Raw genomic sequence first — 21,860 nt, forward strand, 5'->3', positions numbered from 1 at the left:
AGCTTTATATTTCTGTTTAAATATGAATAAACATAATACGTTTTTAACCTTTTATTTGCAATAATTCCCTTGAACCTTAGGATTCCCAGAGAAAAATCCCAAATGTAGATATGTTTTCTTCCTAAATTTTATGAGAAGAAGACAGATCTTTTCACACCATGCTAGACTTAACCATGTACAGGGAAGAAATATGTTGTCTGGGTTAGTGAATATCTGTTAGTGAATATCTGTCAGGAAGTTATTGGAGAGATTACTTTCTTCTGGAAGTTGATGTCCTGAGTTTCATGCTTCTTAGGGTATATTTTCTTAAAATAGCTCTGACTCAGAAATTTCTGTGGAAATCATACTGAGTGGTCACAGAGGGAAAGGGCATTATTTTTGATGCAGACTCTCAATCTTGGACAGAATGGGTCACAACTTACTTTTTTAAATACAAAAAATCTTGAGTATTTCTTCTACTGTTCTCTAGAGGTTACTTCAAGCTTTAGAGTAAGACATGATGCACACTTTTCTAAGATAAACATATGGCAGTTTTAAATTCTTCAGTTAATGTTAAATTTGTTCTAAAATTCTTGATCAAATAACTCAAAGGAAATGATAGTAAGAAATTTGCTTCCTGCTTTCTAGATACAATTCTTTTCTAATTCAGGCAGCCATCATACTTAGATTTGGGTGTGCTGGAAAGGTTACGGGATATATGTGTATGTGTTGTCTGTGCAAAGGCAGAAGCATAAAGCTTGAGAGTATTGGTAAGAGACAAGTAAAAGGCTTCTCAAAGAACTTACACAGCATTTCATGTCACAATGGCTAGCCCTCTCTACTATTCCAGCTCTTGGGAATATGTTGCCATGCCAAATGACTGTGATGTGTCAGGCCCTTTGGTAGCTCAGTGCAAAGTGGGTGGGTGCTTGCTGGACACTTGGCTGCTGCTAAAGAACTATTTTATTCATGACTGGAGCAGTGCTTGAACTTCTACTGTCAGTTTCTGGCTTTGCTGACATCAGTGAGACTTTGCTGTGGACTTCAACAGAACCAGGGTTTCACCTCAGGTCTCCGGATGTGAAAGGTTAATGCATTAACCCACTGCAGCATTTAACTCCTTGGGCTTGATACCTATTTCAATATACTTTAGAGCAAGTCTGTAAATATGACATTCAGAGGTAGTTCCCATGAGAACTGGGTACATCAGAAATGGTGCTAGTGTGAATAATGCGTATCACAAGGATTTGTGAGACTATCAAAGGGGAGATATGACTTACCAGAACTTATGTTTGAGGCAGTACTCTAGGAATTGTCAGTAGACAGAGCCTCTAAGAATTTCCATATGCATAAACATAGGTTGTCCAGACCCCACCGTGCCAGGCACTATAGGAAGACAGTCTTTCTCCACAAAACTTGCAATGCAGGCACAGAAGATGTGTAAATTGTTGGATAATGAAGGCTTGTTATTCTTATTTTACCAACTTAGAATGAGAGCCTAGCAAAGTTTAGTGTTTTGCCCAGGAGCTCAAAGGATTTCTGTGATAGAGCTATGGTTTGAATCCAGATTAACAACTCCCTTTACCAATTCCTTAATAAGTACTTAATAAACCATAATCAAAACTATCCTTATTTAAAAACCTCTGCTGACAGCAGAAGGAAAATGAACCTGAGAGTTCTTCCAATAGCAATGTATCTGCAACTTGATGTACTTGCTTTTATGCCTGCTTCTATAACTTCAGGTTTTGTCAGAAAAAAAGTGATGTTTTTCCCATTAAACTGAACAGAAGTTATGATACTCTCTATTTCATTGATTGGTTATCCCACAAATGCTCAAGTTATCTAGCACATGCAGCACTACGCTAATGCAGCAGGAATGTGTAAAATCATGTGTGCATTCAAGTGATGCACATCTAAGCCACAAAAAATGAGGCTTCATCTTGGACTCACCCATTCAGTGAACTATTTTTACTAGAGTGTGTATTTTATATGGAAAAGTGTACTTTCTTTGCACATCAGAGGTAGCTCTTTTTCAGAGCTTGGGAAGCTACAGCACTTCAGGGATGGAACTTTTCTTTTTAAGATTGTTAAATCCTAGGATCTAGTTTCTAATCTCTCCAGTGTCCTGTTGTTTCCTTATTTTCCAAGGTGAAGAGAAAAGAAGACGTTATTAACTCTTCCACTGCCTTCTGTCAGTGTAAATCATGGTAACAGGTCCAGACTTACTCATCTTGAATAGCTACTGTCAAAATGAAAAAACTATACTTTCCAGTGAAACTTTTTATCCATTAGTTTTTCAATAACATCAGAGGGTTTTAAAGAAGCTTTTGCAGCCAAGAGAATGTGGATCTATTTTTTAGATCATTGACTTTGCTTATTTAAACCTTTTTCTTTCCCCAAATAATTTCAGTTCCAAGTTTCCTTCTATTTTTTTTTTCAGTGAAAAAGACCATGCAAAGGAAAAATTTGAAAGACTTTTTTGAATAGGAAAAAGTTGGCTATAAAATCATGAAAGGCACCTGGACCATTTTAATAGTCTGGAACTACTTTTTTCTGTTTCATTAAATGCTCTAGATCTCAGGTTAACAAGTTTATGCACCAGAAGGCATTGACAATTGTTTGGCTTTGTAGCTAAAAAAATAACTAACCAATGAGAGCTGAGAGGCTGAACACATTATCTTAGTTCATCACAAAATTCAAAACAGCTGACAAAAAATAAAATTCACGGGAGGATCCAGTTGTGCAAATGTAAGTATTTGCCTTCAAAATCACTCCTGTAAAACCAATGACTTACGGGTAATAAGCAGAGAAAGCTACAGACTAATGGAAATCCTCAAGAAGACAACCTGCATTTCATCAATAGTGGAATACCACCTAAAAAGTCTTTAGAGACAGCTGAAGCTCAGAATAGAAATTTTAAAGTGTTTTAAGAAGTTCAAACTTTAGAAATAAAATGAACTCCACCTTTACAAAACTACAAGAGATGTAAAAAGCTCTTATTTAAAACATCTTCAATGCAGCTGTTTTATGATGCTAACACTTAAGGAAGAAATTTAGATATCAAGTTTATTCTCCTTTATAAATTTTAGTAATACAGAATTTAAATTCACATTGTCATAATTTAAGGATTGCAACTGCAAACACACACAGACATATGAAAATTATTAATGTAAAATTCAATTCAAATACCAAAAGATCACTTCAATAATTGTCTGTGAAACTGTCTCGCACATCAGACTTCCAACTTTCATCTGCCATCTTCTTTGTTCACTAGACAATGACAAAAAAAGCACAGACATATATCAGGTGAAGTCCTGGCCTGAAAAATCAAGTAATTCTACAAATTGTGTTCTCTTGCTCCAGAAACCTGATTGCTGTGTAGATAGCTATACCTGACTCCTGTGAGAAAATCAATTCTTACTACCCTTTAATCCTGCTCACTCTGCAAAGCCACGACAGCGATTTGAAAGGGAGTTCAGACTTTCTCTATCATCCATGCTGTTTTCTTATTTCTAGCTGCCCATGCCAGCCATGGGTGGCAATAACATTATAAAGAGGTTAACTATGGCTTTACTCAGCCTTTGAAATACCGCCCAGCAACAGCAATAAAAATGAACAGCAAACATTCAGGGAAATCTGCAGAGCTGAGAGGGGAAAGGACATTTTCTATTCAGTAGGCAATGACTTAAATCTGGAAATAAACAAAGAGAGTGTTCTTGGATCCTGCAACCCTGTTATTACAGAGCTCTGCTTGTGAGTTGCCTAATGTGAAAGAGGAAATATCTGGAAGCACAATACCCAGGCATCCACTGAGGTAACTTTTTGGTTATCTTCCCTGAATTGTACTTCTCTACTGGAAAGGGAAACTGAATCTTTAAAGGGTGTCTTAACTTGGTTCTTTTGGTAAGGGGTGTGCAAATTTCTAGGTGCCTTACCAACCACTTTCAGGTGCAGCTTCCTTCCAAATCCAAGAAAGAAATGGTGGTTGGCTGATTCTCTTGCTGTAATCTCAAGAGATGAATTATGCTTAAAGGAGATCTTCAGGAGTGTTTAAGTGAAAATGTGCGTAAGCGAATTTGGATAGGAATTTTAACTGTTTTGAGAAACTTGATGCAATGCTTTGTGAAATCCAGGTATACAACTCACACCTCTTTCTCAGAATCAGTGAATCACATCTCTGAAAACCTGACACTAGGCTAAAGTAGATGGAAGCTTTTTTAGGAAGCTTGCAGTTACATAACAGTGTTTTGACTTACTGTCTTGGAACTTGTTAACCATGTGTCTTGTTTTAGTGCAGAGTTGATATTTGATGATTAGTAAATCCAGGAGATATCAGCACAGTTTGAAAATGAAGTTCACAGTGTATTTACTGCTTGACTGACAAAAAAAAAAAAAAAAAAAAAAAACAAACGTCCAGTGCATGGTTCTATTCTCTCAGATGAAAAGAAAATGGCTAGGGTTACTGGCTGGCTCTGTGCAGCATGTGCGGTACTGTAGTTTCACTGTGTGATAATCATTGCTTCAGAACCTGTTTTCAATTACTAGCAAGTCCCAAGTGCTGCTGACTCTGTCACAGACATACAGTGTTTAGCATGATTTGGAGCATTGCGTAACACACAATAGAAGGTAAACCAAGCTCCCTGAAAAGACAATTTCCCAAGAACTATTAGTCTTCTAATCTGTGAGAAAATTCTCTTATTCTGAGAACTTAAATGTTGAGACTGTGTCCAATGTGAAGTCATTAGGCTTTATTTTATCAATTTGGCCTCTGTGATGCTGATCTCTACCATTTGTTTTCCTTAATTTATGTGCATTAAAGCATTGCCCAGAGGCTTGAGACATGTAGAGAGTTCTTTCAGAAGGACAGAACATCAATGCCTATCAGTGAATGAAATACTTAATAGGAGCAAGAGTTCATTCCTTGCCTTAAATGGGCAACTGAAGTCTTCAAAGGATACATCTCTGGAAGCCAGTCTCCAAACAGCATAAATGAAAGAGGAGCTGGCTATGGAGAAAGGAAGGTAATAGTGTGAGAAGTAGCTGAGAAAAAAATGTGAAAATGTGGGGAGACATGACTTAGTGGTTATCAGAAGATATATATATATATGTCTCCATTTTTTTTTTCTCCTAAATGATTGATGTGCAGATTGAGAGTTTGAGGCACAATTCAGTTATAAAGGATTCCCTACTCTACTGTGGACATCTCTCCATGCAGTTGCTCTACTCTTCCTGTGACAAGATCATATGAATTACTAAAATCTAAGCCATGTTATCTTGCAGTTATAGAATCATAGAGTGGTGTGGGTGGGAAGGGACATTAAAGACCATCTAATTCAAACCCTACTGCCATGGACAGGGACATCCTCTATTAGACCAGGCTGTTCAAAGCTGCATCCAACCTGGCTTTGAACATTTCCGGGGATGGACAGTATTGATGTAGAGAAAGAGTTTACAAGTGACTCGTTACAGGTCAGCTGCTGTTACCTGTTTTCATGGCTGTAGCCTAGACAAGCCAACCCCTAATGGGCAAATAGAGTCAGGACTCATTAGTATAGATGACAGAGAGATTTCTGGAAAGGAATACTAGTTTTGTATGTTCTCATTTTCCTACATGTCTAATACTGCTGTTGGTTCTGATATTACAAATCTGAACTCTTCCTAGGTAAACAGATCTTATTCTGTGGTGTACTACAAGAGCTTTTTTTGTTTGTGCAACCTCCAGATTCCTATTTTTAATTAGTTCTTCCTCTATAAGAACTGTGTGGGACTAGGGTAGAGGGAGCATTCTGGCTGGGACCATCTCACTGATCATGCCAGCATATATGCTGGCAATGATTAAACAGCGTATCTAATAGTGATATGGCTGGTATTGCTAACATAAATATTTCTACCTTTTCTTCTGGATAACTTTGTATTTAGGAATCCTCAAGCTTTGACAAATTCTGGCAACAGCTATAAATCAACTTCATTTAATACCCAGTATTTCCCTAAGGCATTTTCTTTCAAAGGCTCTTAGTCTCCTTTCTGTACTTTTGGTAAATTTCCAGCTTTTATGTCCTTGCAATAAAATGGAAATAACACAGTTGGGTCTATATAAATGGCCATATAATAATAATATATCAACGGAAACTTTGCTAGGAGAGGATCCTGTAAAATGTAGTTGTAACAGAGCTCACAGGCAGAATGTACCAGACAGAACAAACAAGTAGAATGAGACCAAGAATATTCTTCATTTCAGATGTGAGTGTTGGCAACTGGATCCCGTCTACCTCTACACAAACCAACTGAAGCAGCTGAAAAATTATATACACACAGCCTTCATACTAAGCTAAAGTCAGATGTATAGTGTATTGCACAGCATCCCAGAGCAGGTTAGAGAGAATGTAGGGTGATTTAAATGGCAACAGGGGACAGGGGGATGCAACCACACTAAAATATTTAATGTTTCCTGGAAGAATCAGAGGCTGGCTGTGGCAGGCAGTAAACTGATTACCAGGCATTCCAGTACTGGCACATGGCAACACACATCTCTGAGCCAATAGGCTTGCCTTTATAATTGTAAGGAGAGTTCAAGTAAAAAAAAAGAAAATTCAGCACTCTCCCTTTTTTGGGGATTAGAGTTAGTTATTTCTGAACTAATGCGGTATTAGACAAGTATGAACACACTGTAATTGATTCAGTTATTTCCAATTGACTCTTTGTCAGGAACTTCTAAAACAAAAGTATACCCATAAAATTGCATTCAGGAAACGCTGGTATTGTTAAAAAAAAAAAAAAAAAAAAAAATCAGCTTTTTTTAAATTCAAATGTAAGAAAAGCAACCACTAAGAAACCTTTTTCCTAGCATCTGAAAAAGAAAAATATGACAGATGGTTTCCATTTCCAAAAGAGAAATAGTGACCAAAATGTGTTTGCTTAAGACCAAAAATAATATATAGATATATTTTAAGTAGGCTATATAATAATTCTTCAGCCTTTGAATAAAAAAATGTTTTTTATAATAATGGAGTAAGTTACTTGGACAAATAGGGTTTTTTTTTTCCAGTCTAAACTGGAATTTATAATCACTGTAAGACTTAAGCAGTGAATGACTGTTTCTATGCCTCAGATTATATTTACCTTGATAAGGTGAAGATGAATCAGGTAAGGTTTAAGATGAATCATGGCCACAGAAGTTTAGTGCAAAAAGTTTAGAGCAGCTGGGGAGCTGGGCTTCTACACCCTGAAGAAAAGGAGGCTCAGAGAGACCTTATCTTTGATGTCTCTTCCAACCTAAATGATTCTATGATATTTTTTATATCAAATTATAGTCTTAATCTCTTCTCCTGTACTTTTTTTGGGGGGGAAGGCAACTGGCTAAGTGGTTTTGATCCTTCTCTGAAGCACAATGTGACTAGGCTCCTACAGGAGTCTGTCCAAATCATGACTTCTGCCCAAATATTCCGGTTAAAAGAGGTTTGACCAAGATTCAAGTTCTTATCCAATCTTAAAAAAAAATCCCCATTTTTGGAAGTTTATGTTTCAGGTGCACTTGCAACTAAAATTAAGCATAGTTTATCCTGCTCTCTCCCTTGGAAACTGTTGTTGCAGTTCACCTTAAGAACCTTGGCTAGGCCAAGTATGCAGCATTATCAGTTATTCCTCCTGTTCAAGTGAAACATTCATCATGGAAGGACAAAACAAAAATGAATTTTGTATATATTCATACAAATGCATCATGATGATTTGCTATCAGGGTTAAAAGCCAACTGGTTTCATCATTTCCAGATGCAGTGAATCAAGGACTATTACACCAATATTTATGTAAGCAGAGCCTACAGATATTGATTGTCAATTACTTTTTAAAAGCAGATTCTGAGATATCTCATTTAAAAGGAAAATCTGAAAAAGAAACATTCCGTTGGTATATGCATTCTTTTGGTCCTTTACATGGCAAGCCAAGAAATTTGAAAAAAGCAGGTGTCCTTCTAGCTCACCGGTCCATTAGTACTCATATTTTCATCGCATTTCGCTTGGAACTTGAGGCTAGGGGTGTTTCTGAGGTTACATTTTTTTATTTTCTTTTTTTTTTTTTTGCTGTTACTCCTGTTACATTCAATCTTCACATGACTGAGCCCCTGGTTTTTTGCTTGCTTGGTTCCAGTTTAGTTTTTGTAGGATTCAGTGAAACTGCAAGTGTCTTGTTCATTAAAAATTGTATATTAGTTAAACAACATCTAACAATTGCTTTTACCTTCAAAAGTGTGGAATGTATTTGGATATATCCAGACAGAGTTTGTAGTTCACTTAATAACACTTCCCTCATGTAAAAGTGAGAACCTCTTAATCATTCAGAAAATGTATCATTCTAGTAAGAATTGGATAAAAAGAAGCACTGAAGTGCAAGACAGGCATATTTGATAAACTGTCAAGAGATACAACCCTTTTTTCTTTTTTCCTGCACAAACAGAAGAGCACAAACTGAAAAACTAGACTGGGAATAAACTGCACATAAGCAAATAGCAAGATTCATGAATTAATTTGCTTAGCAACTGAAATAAGATCTACTAAATTTATCTTACTTTCATGCTAGCCTATACTAGATGCTCTGGAAGAAAGTTCAAACAAGGCATCTCCAGTTCTGTAAATATGTTATATATTGAGGAGGAGCTCCACTCTTTCAAGCAATCCTCACAAGCATGTTATGTAAAACTGGTGTAGGTAAACTAATTCAGTCCTGTGAATCTTTATATTCTTTTCCATTATGTGAGTCAGGGATAACTGTACTGAAATAATCTTGTGCTGGTACAATTTCAATCAAGGTGGCGTTGAGAATAATTAAATTCCAGGATGAAAAAGCTGTGAAAACCATTGGAACATTTAATAGTGAACATGACTGATACTGCTCCCACCCTGTCAATGCTTGGGTATAAGGCCTTATAAGGTCTTTGTAAAGGCTTAAGGTTTTCTTTAAACTGGTTTTCAGGGTATCCAAAACTTTTGTAGTTGCTTCAGAACGACCTCTGATTTAAGCACAGGAAAGAATGCTGCCCAAACCAGTGAGATGCACAGAATCCACAAGGTCAGGGAGAACTCTTCACTCCTGTGGATGTCAGGGAGCATATTATTATAGAATGGCTGGGGTTGGAAAGGACATTAAAGATCTAGCTCCAACCCCCTGCCATGGACAGGGACACTAAACCATGCTGGCTAGAGCTCCATCCAAACTGGCCTTAAATACTTGCAGGGCATGAGGCATCCATAACATCTCTGGTCAACCTGTTCAGTGCCTTACTATCTGCACAGCTGAGAAATTTTTCCTAATATCAAATCTAAACCTACTCACCTTCATGTTCTGCACAGAGATAGGAATCTCAGTTGTGTGCAGTATTTTGCAATAATAGGTTCACAACAGTAAATGGGCTTCTTTAAATCCTCAAAAATGTTTGACTTATGAGATACATCTTAAGTAAATTTTCTTGTTTCTTAAACCCCATGTTTTTCTAACTGAACACAACTAGTATCAAATTAGCTCAATTCACAGGCAGAGAAAGAATTAATGTCAGTGTATCCTCTCTTCATTGTAATTTCTAGCGCAAAATCTTCCTTTCTCTGGATCATACTCTTACAATATTTAAATTTTGCATGTAAATTATGAGGCAAGGCTAGGTCATCTCTGGTAAAGAATTTAGCAGTCTCTAAACATTAAGTGATACTGATACTGTTTAGTCTGTTTTGATGTCAACACTTTTAAAATGATGCTGGAAATTGGAGAGGGCAAATAGGACATAAAAATTAATTATGGACAAAGGGAGAAAATGTGCTCTGGTGAGGCAATTAAGGAACTCTAATTTATAGACAGAAACACAGATATCATTGAATTACAATGTTAAATGTCTTCATGTGAAGAAGAGGGCTGGAAAATAAAAGGGTTTTTCAACCTAGTAGAGAAGCATGGAATTATATCCTAGTTAAAAATGAACTAAAAAGGTTTGAGAGACAATGACCAAGTAGGAGGGGAAACCTTGGCAGCAACAAAGGAGTCACCTTTCCATCTTTTACATTATATTTAAAAAGAAATTTCCAGAACAAATCCTGTACTTAAAAAGTGACTTCTGGATTGAATGTAGGCACACTTCAGTTGCTTTTATTGCTTTTCTAGGAAAGTGTAAAAGATTGGTATTTTCTAGATCATTAAAATTTTTTTGGTTTGTTGGCATTTTTGTCAGTTGGTGGTTTTTGTTGTTTTCACTTTGCTTTGATTTTGTCTGTATTCATAAAATAAAGTTGAAAGGATGGGATGCCTTATATGCATACTGGGTTTTTAGGTACCTCTAGCAGACTTCATTAATATCTTGGACCACTTAACAACAGTCTTACATAACTGTAGATGTTTTCCAAATGGGTTAAATAATGTTTTGTCTCTCTATGTTGGTTACAGGTCCTATTTTTTAGAGTTAACATATAGTAGGCATTACCTTTTTCTGTCCCATATTTCTTGCAGAGATGTCTAGGTGAAAAACTAAACCTCAGATTGATGTTCATCTTTTACCCCTTAATAGATTTTTTTTTCTCCTTAATAATTTTTTTTTTTTTTTTGTCCTTACATTTGCTTAAAGATTGCCCAATCTCTAACTCTGCCCAGTCTGCCCAAAAGGTAAATGTAGATGAGGTACACAGCTGGCCTGAACTGGTGCTCAAATTGAGATTTTTGGCCGCTCTGGGAAAACTGCATTCCTTCCTGGAGCTGCTTTTTCTTACCCTTCGCTCATTCAGCATGATATATCAACAGAGAAATCTGAGTATATCTGTGGTTCTTTGCAGCACCTTTTCTAGAAAGAGTGCCCAAAGGAGCACAGTGGCTCCTAACAACACTTATGATAAACCCAATCCTCACACACAAGGACACAAGCCAGTACTGGTACCAGAATTCCATTATGACCCTGATGCTGCTGAGCTCTTTGGATAACAGGAGAATTGGCCTTGACTGTATTATGCAGAGGAGAGTGGTTGTAGGCTTGTGTGTGTGTGATTCTCCTAAGTCAGTGCGTCCCTTTTAATGGGAGGAATTTCTCTGGCAGACTCGTTTGTAGCTGAAGCTTCAGCACAATGCAATTGTGAGAATGAACCTGGCTTATTTTATTCAGAAAATAAGATATAGCACGATTTCCTGGCCTTGAGGGGTTTGTAGGGGAATGTAGGTCATTCAGGAGGATTAACACAATGAAATAGGAACTGCAGGGTGGGCTTTGGGGTCTAATGAAGTTCTCCATCTTTTTTTTTAAGTCCTCCTTTTACCTTAGCACCTTGAGATCTACTACCCCAGTACAGTCCCCACTCTGAACAAAATGGCCAGTGTGAGCATTCCCCTTTCTTTTACCTTGTTTGGGCTTTTTGCTGGGGTATAGGATAAGGAAGTTGTAGTATGTCCTGATTCTGTAACTTCCTTGAATGTCTTACTAGAGCAAATGGCCAAGCAGAGCTTGACAGCAGGCTAGGAGTCTGAGCAGGATTTAAATAGGAAAATGGGAGGTTAATGACTGAGAAAGAGTCAGAGCAGGGAAAGACTGTGCTGCATCAGGCTATGCATTTAGTGCAGAACAGATAATAGTATTTATGTTCATTTATAATTATGTCCTTTCAGCTAAAAAAAAAATTATATCAGGATCAGACACAAAAAAAAAAATTCCCTAAACATAAAACAAAGTGACACTCAGCAGAAATGCTCTGCTAAATAAGGATTTGTTTGTAGCTATTCATTACTGCTAAAACTGGCTACACAATTCTGGCTACACAAGCATCTATAGGTGCAGTGTGAAGCATACGTGAAAACAGGGCTAGGCTGAGAAACATGTCATTATGGCCTGACAAAACACAGGTGTACCAAATGCTGGCTGGCTTTTAGATGTTTTGATGGCTTGTGTCACACCAGAAGCCCAGGTTTTCTTCTTGTTTTGGCCAAATTATTCTTCCTTTGAAGTAGAAGGGATATTGATAGGGCTGTGTTTCAGTAAAGAGTCTATACATCTGTGCTTACATTTTTGGAAAGTCTAGAAAACTGTAATTAATTCTTTTGCACATTCACTTTCTTAATCCTCAAGAGTCAATAGAAAAAATTTCTTATAGCATGTTTTTCCTGAAAGGCTACTACTACTTGTTTTGAAGCATATACTGTGAGAAGCAATACCTTTTTAAATGTAAAATGTGCAATTATTGCAGAATTTTTTATATAAATGCAAAAAAAAGTTTCTTAAATTTTTTTTCAGATTTTTATTTTTAATCAGAAACTTTTCATATCTAAATTTACATAGAATTACTTACCTGCAAAAATGACACAAAAATGATATTTTATGATAATACTACATACTTAACAAGGATCTTAAGGATTAAAATTGTTTGTTCCCACACAAGTTTCATAAGGATGAAGAGCCTCTGATCAGTTTAGGCTCTAGTGGAAAGAATGCTACCAACAAGGATATAGAAAAGCATGCACCTTTTTCAATTATGTTTAAATGCTTATCTCTTCCTTTCCTCTCCAAAATGTTTTAAAAATTGTCTGGGTATTGCAATAGGCATTGACTGCTGAACATTATTGATTAGTTTTAAGAGATCACTATATAGCATAATATCAGTTACTTTAAATAAAAATAAAGCATATAAATATATCCAGTCACACCAGAGTGCAAGGTTTAATTCCATTAACCACCACTGTGAGCATATTGTGACAAAAGTCTGTATCACCACATAGCTACAGGACTCGTTTTCATCAGCACTGGGGACTGGAAGGAGAAGGGGAGAGAGTGTCTGGGAATTATAATGCCTCATCTGCTCAGGTCATTCAGTGCCTTGCAAGTTTAATCAGGCTGTCTTCATCCTCCATTACACTCATTAGGTCCTGTTAGGTTAGTGCTCAATGTTGATCTGTATCTTGGTCAAGACAATTGTTGCTGATTAACTGTAATTACCAGTAATGGTCCCAACCTGCTTTCAAGCAGACTGCTGCTGTCATCTTGTCCAGGCCCTTGCTCTGTGATGAGCAGTCCAAATCTGCTAACTGTTTGCTCACTTGCTGTTTGAATCAACAAGTTGCTTCTTGTGTGGGCTCATCCCCCCACGCCTATACCTGCCGTCTGTAAACATCCCAACTCTGCTTGAGCTATGCAAAAATGTGTAGGTAAGGAAAACAGGAATGACTGGTATGGGAAGGGCGAAACAGCAGAAGAAAAGAATTAGAAATGAAATACAAAACAGGACAACTGAGGACTTAAAAAGCTATAAAGCTCAATAATAACAAAGAAATCAAGTATTTTGTGATTTGCAGTCTAAATTAATAAATTACAAACTAGGACCCAATCTCAAATTCTGTCCTTGTGTGAATAATCTTCATTTGAGTCTGCTCTCCTATCTGTTTCCATAAGATTATTTTGGGAATAGCTGTCCCTAGGATCAGAGGATCAGATCTTCTGTACTGCAAATATTGCTCTAGGCAATTTTAAGTTGTGGATGGTTTTCTGCTTAGCCTTGTGAAAGTCTCTCTATGCTTACACTTCAAAAAGATGATAAATAATCATTACTCAAGTCAGAATTTATAGATAATTGTGGTGTGAATGCCAAGGTCATATAAATCTTTATATTCCTGGTTCATAGTTACAAATAATGCTTGCTAAATTTCCAACAGGCTGTAGGAACAAATAATTTGGGGAATTAAACTGAACCCCAGTTATTTATGCCTCTTTCTGCAGGCATCAAAAGAATTATTTTCTTAAAATGACAACAAAAAGCAATGCCACAGTTTGGGCACAAGAGCAGTGTATGATGCTACCCTGGGAAGTCAGTATAATGGGCACACTTCCAAAACTCTGAGCACATATCCACGCTCATAACACCCAGATTTCTAGTGTGCACCTAATTCAGTAATTGTACCTAGAGGGTAGAGTCCCACAGAGGCTCCCTGTGGCTAAAACTCTCCTGTGTGTCTGTAGTGCAATTACAGGCTTGTCTTTCTGGTAGCAGCTATCATGATGAGATGCGCAGTATGGATGGTGTAAGTGTGAGCTCCCCCAGCCTAAGCTGCAACAAGCTACTGTGGTCACATAAGTCCCAGGCAGAACTGGGACAGCCTGCAGTGGGAGGGCACAGCTGTGTTCTCTGGGATGTGTGTGTACCTGGCTGGTCTGGCATAGCCAAGAACCGGGGATACTGGAATCTGAGAGACTCTAGTCACTCCATTTGTGTGTACTTCCAAATTATGCTCCAGACTTAGTGTGATAGTCAAAAGAAAAATTTAAGGCAAGAAATTTATGAGGAGGAAGGATACAATGAGGAAGTCACAATATTTACATATTTACTCAATGTGTATCTCAAAAATCCCCCTTGAAGATACAAGAAAGCCACTAAGGTTGCAAAGTCTTAAACATTGCATCTATTTGTTCAGCATTAATTGCATTAGGAGTGGATCTTACCCAAAGCACTGAATAAAGTAAGGAAAATTAATATTTTCAAGTAATGAAGGACTATATAGTAGTTGGGGTTTTATATATATATATGGGGTTGGGGTTTTAGATATATATATATGTATATGTATAATTATTTTCCAACATATTCAGTATTTACTATGCTACATTTAAAGAAAAGAAAAAAAATTCTTTCTGCTGCTTTTTGCCATGGGTACAATTTTATTGAGGTTTCTAAGCCACCCAATGTTATTGATACCAAAATGCATTCAGAAGAATTGCCACTTTTAAAGACGACTGTGTGCCTACCATTGCATGTTTCTTCTTAATGTGGTAAGGTGTTATAACAATCAATGCTGCTTTACAGCTGCGTTATATCTCTGCAAGAGATTGGTATCTTTCAATGCAGCAAAATACATGAACAAGTTTGGTTTTAAATAAACATCTGCAAAAGAATTATTTTTCTCTAGTACATAGAGTGGCTTTAAAAGGGATTTGACAAACTGGAATAGCACCCATTATCTGTTCAGTCCTGAGATGAGCTAGACAGCTATTTTCCATGTAGTTTTCCTTGAAACACATGCATCTCAAATTTCATCATAAAAGAATCTTTTATATAACAGTAAAGCACCTCCGATGTATAATACACATGAGGCTTATCTACATTTATGTACTCTAATCATACTTGTATAAACAAATACACACTGCATAAATGTATGTGTTCCACTTCTGGGAGTATTTATGGTCCTAATGCATATGTACTTTCAGAATCTGCACATTTATATACTTAAATATTTGTGCATGACATGTATGTGTTTTATAGATGCAGACATAAAATACACTACATGCTCTGTGTAGTTTAATTTTTCTGTGAGGTATTTTAAGTCCTCATTGAAGTGATTATTTGGGCTGTAAAATTAATTCAATTTCTAGGCAAGAAATAATAAAATTTTAGCATAAAGAAATTTAACAGACACAATATACAGTAAATATATTCACATTGTGACTGCCAAATTGCATTTCATTGAGACCATTGAGACTGGCCAATTATTTTTTAAACACTGGCAGTAGCTTTAAAGAGGATTTTTTAAATATACATTTTATATATATATATATATATATATATGTTGGTGTGTATGTACTTATATAAAGGAATGTATATTTATAGAGAGATATATATTAGAGAGATTACTTCTTTTTTTTTTATATCCCAAAATCACTAACTCTTTTTGCAGTTTTTGGAAGGAAATGGAGACTGCTGGCCAGGAAATCACATCCCAGAAAGATCACGTTCTTGTAACAATTTATCATGGAAAAAGTCATGTCTTTCAATTGAGACGTAAAGCTGTGGTCTTGCAAGTTTGTGGTCAATGAAGATGCTTGGGGATTTTTTTGCTATCTCTTGCAAGAAAAGCATTATTAGCCCCTGAAGTCTTGGTTGCATTCCAGTTTTAATAACTATATTTTGCCTACATAATTCCCACTGTAGCTTCAGGTGGATTGTGGAATTTTCTTCACTTCCTGTCATAAACTATTCTGTGGTGTTGCTGTGTGCTGTGTAACAGCTGCTGTGCTCCTCTGCTACTGTTCAGTGCTTCTCCCCAAACTTCTGACCCTTTTTATTTAATCTTACATCATCTTTTACTGAGTTTGTACCAGTATTTCAAACAGCACATATTACAAAAAACATTACCAAATGGCAGTTGATATGAAAGCTTAATGTACTATTTTCTGGTTGCATCTTTTAGGTCTGCTTGACACTCTATGCATGGTCTATTAAGGACTTGCAAAAAAAAAAAAAACAACAACAACAAAAAAAACCAACAAAAAACCAAACAAACAAAAAAAAACAACAAACAAACAAACAAAAAAAAACACGTTAGAAGCAAATACGAATTTTGGGGGGCCCCACCTGCTCAGGGAGTCTCATCCATTAGTGATAAATGGGAATTAAACAACAATTAAATGCACTGCAGACAGGCTGAACCCTTGTAGTATCATTAGGACTCTTCCTGACATGGAATACTTGCATGAAATCTCTTGCAGAAGAAGCTGAGGGATAAGGGCAAAAGGAGGGTGTTAGCTGATTGAAAAATATTAATTAGTTAGTTGGTCAAAAGATATTAAGAATTTTTGCTGTTTTCTGTTCTAGTTTTAGGGATTGTGTTGGGAAAAAGGATGATTTGCACTTTTTCACCAATAATTTATTTCTTGATTAACTTGAGGATTTTATACATTTTTGCTTTCATCTTTTTCATCTGAACTTCTTAATTCGTACAAGTTCTTGTTTTTATTTAATAGCCAGACCAGTGTCTTTTTCTGTTTAGAATTGATTGACAGTGGAATATTCTGGCTAAGAGCTACAGTCAAACCACAGACCGAGACACTGTACAGACTGTACATCCTCGGAGTCTGCCAGCAGACCGTTCCTTGCAAAATATTACCAAGTCTAACTATGAATTCTGGAATAACACTTTCTTGGCTACTTGTAAAGACAATGTGGAGTAAAGTCAGTAAGTTTACATTTCTTGCCAGAAAAGCATAATCCAGTGCTTGCGTTGATATATGAAAAACCTTTGTGCTTGCATTGATACGTGAAAAACGTTTGCGATGATTATTTGTCGTCAGTTGTTGTGCATGTAAGAACAGTGTGCTTTCATTCAACAGCATACTCTGCGCCTCTGCATCCTCTGGGCCTTGTTGTTCCCAGTTTGATAGATCAGGGAAATGGCTGCACCTTCCAGTAGTGTGCATTCCTCACTGTGGCAGTGAGTGGGTGCTGGTTTCTAGGTGGATTCCTTCTTGCTCGTGCTGTCTTCCAACAGCATCTGCATGAGTTGTACCTGCACAAGATGGGATTCCAGTGATTGTCCCCTGGATGGGCAATACTCTGAAGCAAAGGCATAAAAATTCCTGGGTTCTGCCTGCAGCTGTTTTTGCAGGGGGTGGTGTGCTGGGAGAGCTGCAGTGGGGTCATGGGCTCGATTACTGTTCAGGCCAGGACCCTGCCAAGCTTCTGGAAGGACAGGGTGGCAGCAACTGAGAGCCCCTTGCTTGCATGATAGCTCACCAATTATAGGGCTTGCAACAAATGTTTGTTTGCAAGACGGTTTTATGTAAAGGTTATTTCACATGAATTATCTTCCTACCTTTCTAAAGCACAGGAGAGATGGAAAACTCTGGGCTGGTAACTATTTGTGCTAGTCGTCTTGCTTTACGTCACAAAAAATCTGCAAAATGAACTAGACCAAACTGCACACAAACTGTGAACAAACTTGAATTACTTGGTAAGAACTCTCATTTGTTTATTATTATCTTCATGATCATCCCTAAATAAATATTATTGAGACTGGCTTTTAGCCATCATTTCGAAGGACTTCATTGCTGCTGTTTGATATGCAAATAAGTTGCAAGAAAATAATTTGTCATGTAAAGAAAAGAAGAATTTTTTTTTGTCAAAAACAAGATATCTGTGAAAAACATATGGTCCCACTTCTTTGCACTCAACCCTACTGCTGCTGAGGTCAGTGGAGAAAATCCCATTCTCTTTCCCTGCAGTAGGTGACACTTAAATATTTATCTCCGTCTGAAATGGTAGATTTCACGTAATTTCTGTCAGTGGTGATTTTGTCTCCAGTCTGCATCACACTGGTTTGGGGGTGGGGGGGGGCTGTAATTTTTATATGAATCCTGATTTTGCCCTGCGTACCCCGGCTCAGCACAGCTGCGGGCGGTACGGCAGCCGCGCAGGCGGGCGCTGAGATCCCAGGCCGGGCGCTGAGCCCCGGGCTGTGCCCGCTCGCTCCCGGTGCCCGCTGCCCGCCATTCCGCATGCGGGTGCTGCCATCTCGTGCCCGGGCCGGGAATGCGCCGGGCCGGCGGCCGCCAATCGCCGCCGAACCCCGGCCGAGCGCGGTGCCCGGGCAGCGGCCGATGCTCCTGGACACTTTCCCCGATTCGTCCCGCGGCCCCTCCGACAGCGGGGCCGCCTCCCCGAGGGAATCCCGGCCGGGAAAGCGGCGCCGCGCCCGGGATCCCTCACAGGCAGCGCTCGCTCCCCCCTCGCGGGGCTCCGGGAGCGCACCCGGCAAGGGGAAAAGCTCTCCCTCTTCTAATCTGGTTTGTTTGTGGACACGTGGCCGTGGTTTATTTGTGCGTTGGATTGACACGCTGTAAGGGGCTTTTAATTTTAGAAGGCTTTTGGTGATGTGGTATCGGTCTGATACTCGGGTATTTTTAATAACAAAATTGGCTTTAAAAACCTGGCATAAATAGATGTTTTGTAATTTGCTTTTTAGTGCGGAGAAGCAGGGGTTTAGTTTTAATTCTATTTGGAAATTTTGCTGCAGTTTTCCCAAGCTAAATTCTGAACTAGGACGGTCCTAGCAATGACAACCATAAATTTAGCACAACCAAACAAAAATGAGAAATGTTTTCCCCTTAGTCAGAGCGTATGACATAAACAAAGGTAACTGAGAACTGAAGAACTTCAGCATTAGTTATCTATGCCTTCAGTATGTGGTTCCTAAGAAATAAGTGTATCGTGCCAGTTTTTACATGTTTGTAGTTGACATCACACTATCTGCTGATGAAGCTGCAAGCATGCTTAATGTGAAAGTGCTGCACCTTAACTTTGCACTAATGCTTTTGCCTGGCTAAGTGCCTCTGGTCACCATAGGCAAGTTCTAAAACAACAAGAAAAGAATTTTCTCAGATCTCTGCAGCAGCAATCGTCTCCAATATCCTGCTCCCCTGGATCTCCAATGAGAAGAGAGCGAACAGTTTTACACTTGATATTTAATGCAAAAAAACATTCTTCCCATCCTAAATGCTGAAGTATGTTTTCTCCCTTCTATGCAGCTGGATTTTGGATCTGGGAAAGGTCTGATACTTTTAATAATTCATAGCATGGCTTTTTGAGGCTTAAGAAGCCAGTTTTGGGAGGTTCTTTTTAAGTATTCATCTTTAAATTTGAAATCTAGCGTGGGATGTTTTTGTTCTCCTTTTCAGCTCAGACACTGCGGAGCTGATAGGCAAAAAAATCCAGTGGAAGGTCAAAGATGATGATTTTGGAGAAGAGGAATCACCTGCGGTAAGTGAGAAGCAATGTTGGGGGAAGGACAAAGTGAGTCAGCATGACACAGTTGTGTCCACTTGGAAACCACAGCAAGATCTTCCCACTGCACTGTGTGAGCCTCTTTAAAGCAAAATCCAGACAGAGTCTGTTTCTCTATAAATCTTTCCCTCCTTTCCATTACTAGTTGGGTATTGTTGGCTTTAAGCCACCTGATTTTACTATGATTTATTAACTGCTATGCATTATATATGAGATTCAGGTTTACTGAAGAGTTACCCTTATGGTCAATGTTGCATACAAATCAGCTACTGTTAGAGAGGTTTATTGCATCTTTTTATGCAGCTAGGAGTTTTGTTAGGCAGTGTTAGAATTTTTGATTTGTAGCACAATACATGAAAAAAATCCTCATCTGTATTTCACGTGGTTATGTATTACACAGAGTTCATCATATAGTGCTGTTTGGCTTATGATCATTCTTTAAAACCTGAGTACTTGGGGGGTGGGAAGATGGGATGGGACAGACTGACATTTCACAAAATGCCTAATTAGCACTTAAAGTTACATAATTTTTTGTTTGGTAGCAAAAGAGAAAATGTTCTGTTGTGTGGAAATATGACTTGCAAAAGGATCTGTGATTTACATGTTAATATGGCACATTTGAGAGATGCTGCTGCCTGAAGAAGTTGCACTGTTATAAATTTCTCACTGAGGTTCTTTCTCACATGACTTGGTGGAAGCTCTGCAGAAGAATTTGGCCTCTGGTCATAGCTCTGTTGGTGATTATTCCAAGGATGACCAGTGTCTCTGTTTCAACACCAAGTATTGCTTTATGGCATCTTTGTTTTTTCATTGTCTGCATGCAGATTAGATGTGATCTAAGAATGAGTAAGTAAATCTAGGGGGGGCAGAAGGGGAGAATAAAAAGGTTAATTTAAAACTCACTATAAAAGAATTTTAAAATGTGAGCATTTTTCAGCAGTTTGGGAATTTAGTGCAAAGGTTTGGGGGGACGGGCAGGAAGAAGAAAGAGCTTATACCTTTTTTAATTAAATTGTACAGCAAGTTGCAGCAGCAGAAAATACCATAGGGATGCCAAAAGGACACTGTCAGGATAAAAGACAGAATACAGAGTTTCACCATGCCTGAAATTTTGCAGTTATATTCAAACCATAAGCAGTGCAACCTTTTTCAGACTGATAAGTGTTATGAAGTGTTAGTGAAGAAAGGAATTATTGTTAGGTAAAAGCATTTTGTGCTACATCAGAGTTAAGCAAATATTCGTGATATTATTTCCTTCTGACAGATGCTCCTAACAAATTACAGCAATATTTATAGGCATGATTTTTTATTTAAGTTTTCCTTATATTACATTCTGTTATTTTAAATTCATTTAGTAGTGAAAAAAATTGAAAGAATTAGTGACTTAAATTAAGTTTCTACCAAATTATGTTGCAAATGTAGGCACTGTTCCTAGAAGGTAGTTTATAGAGAGCCATGTTATGAGAATATGAATGACAGGAAAAAGATCCTTACTTCTCAGGATATGAATTTGGTATCATATCATGTGTTCCAGATACAAATAGCCTGAAACCTTCAGGCAACATAGAACTGACTCTCCAAACAGTTTTTACTTATGGTTATATTGTTTCGTTTTGTTTTGTTTTTCCAAAAGAATGAAATAGGCTGTTGGAAGAGAAAACTTTTTGGGGGCTCTGCAGTAATGATATACCATTAAAGATATTTAACCAAGCAGAGATTACCCAGGAAAGATTTCAGATTACCTTTTTAAACTTCTTTTGAGTTGTTTCATTTAAGGGATTTTATAAATAATACAAGCTTCTGCATTTGAAGTGTATTTGAACATATAAATACTGTCTTCAGCAGCCTGTCTTATTTTTTTATACAGATGAAATGGAAGATATATTTTTTAAAAAACAAACAACAAAACAGATTCAGTTTGTCTAAATGCGGGGCTAATTTTGAAATACATCTTGCTCCTCTTTCATTGACACTTGGAACTGACCCAAGGTTCTCTATCCTTGGTGAAGCAGACGCTGTTCTACAGATGAAAACCTAATTAAACTGAGTGCTACTTGTGGCAAGGACATTTAGGAATTCAGAGAGTTCAAGCAAACAAAACAAAGCATTGGTTTTCAGATCTGGTCTCGGTAACATGCTGCACAGGTTTTTTTCCTAATGTTTTTTTGGAAGGTTTTTTTGAGAACTGTGGTCATATGAGAAGACAAAAACTAGGCAATCTTTAATAGCAGCAAATATTCTCATTGTATGTCATTGTTTCTGTTTCTTCTCCATGTGTTCTTTAAAATAATACTCTCATAAGGGAAAGTTTCTGCAGAGAAATCAGATAAATA

General features: G+C 37.6%; 1 protein-coding gene across 4 annotated transcripts in view; it reads left to right on the forward strand.

Moving 5' to 3' along the window:
- Window positions 1–896: 896 nt before the first annotated feature.
- Window positions 897–21,860, forward strand: part of LOC128806276 (uncharacterized) — a 168,667-nt gene continuing 147,703 nt past the window's right edge. For 3 of the 4 annotated variants that reach the window (XR_008436758.1, XR_008436757.1, XM_053975707.1), the window contains exons 1-2: window positions 18,239–18,583; window positions 19,422–19,503. Coding sequence is in view for 1 of the 4 variants with exons in the window: in XM_053975707.1 (XP_053831682.1) it covers window positions 18,243–18,583; window positions 19,422–19,503 (423 nt within the window). In the remaining 3 variants the exon portion in view is untranslated. Of the gene's footprint in view, window positions 1,067–18,238; window positions 18,584–19,421; window positions 19,504–21,860 lie in introns of those variants that run through there. The other variant, XR_008436759.1, reaches the window with a different exon arrangement.

The sequence above is a fragment of the Vidua macroura genome, chromosome 4, assembly GCF_024509145.1.
Source record: "Vidua macroura isolate BioBank_ID:100142 chromosome 4, ASM2450914v1, whole genome shotgun sequence".
NCBI lineage: Eukaryota > Metazoa > Chordata > Aves > Passeriformes > Viduidae > Vidua > Vidua macroura.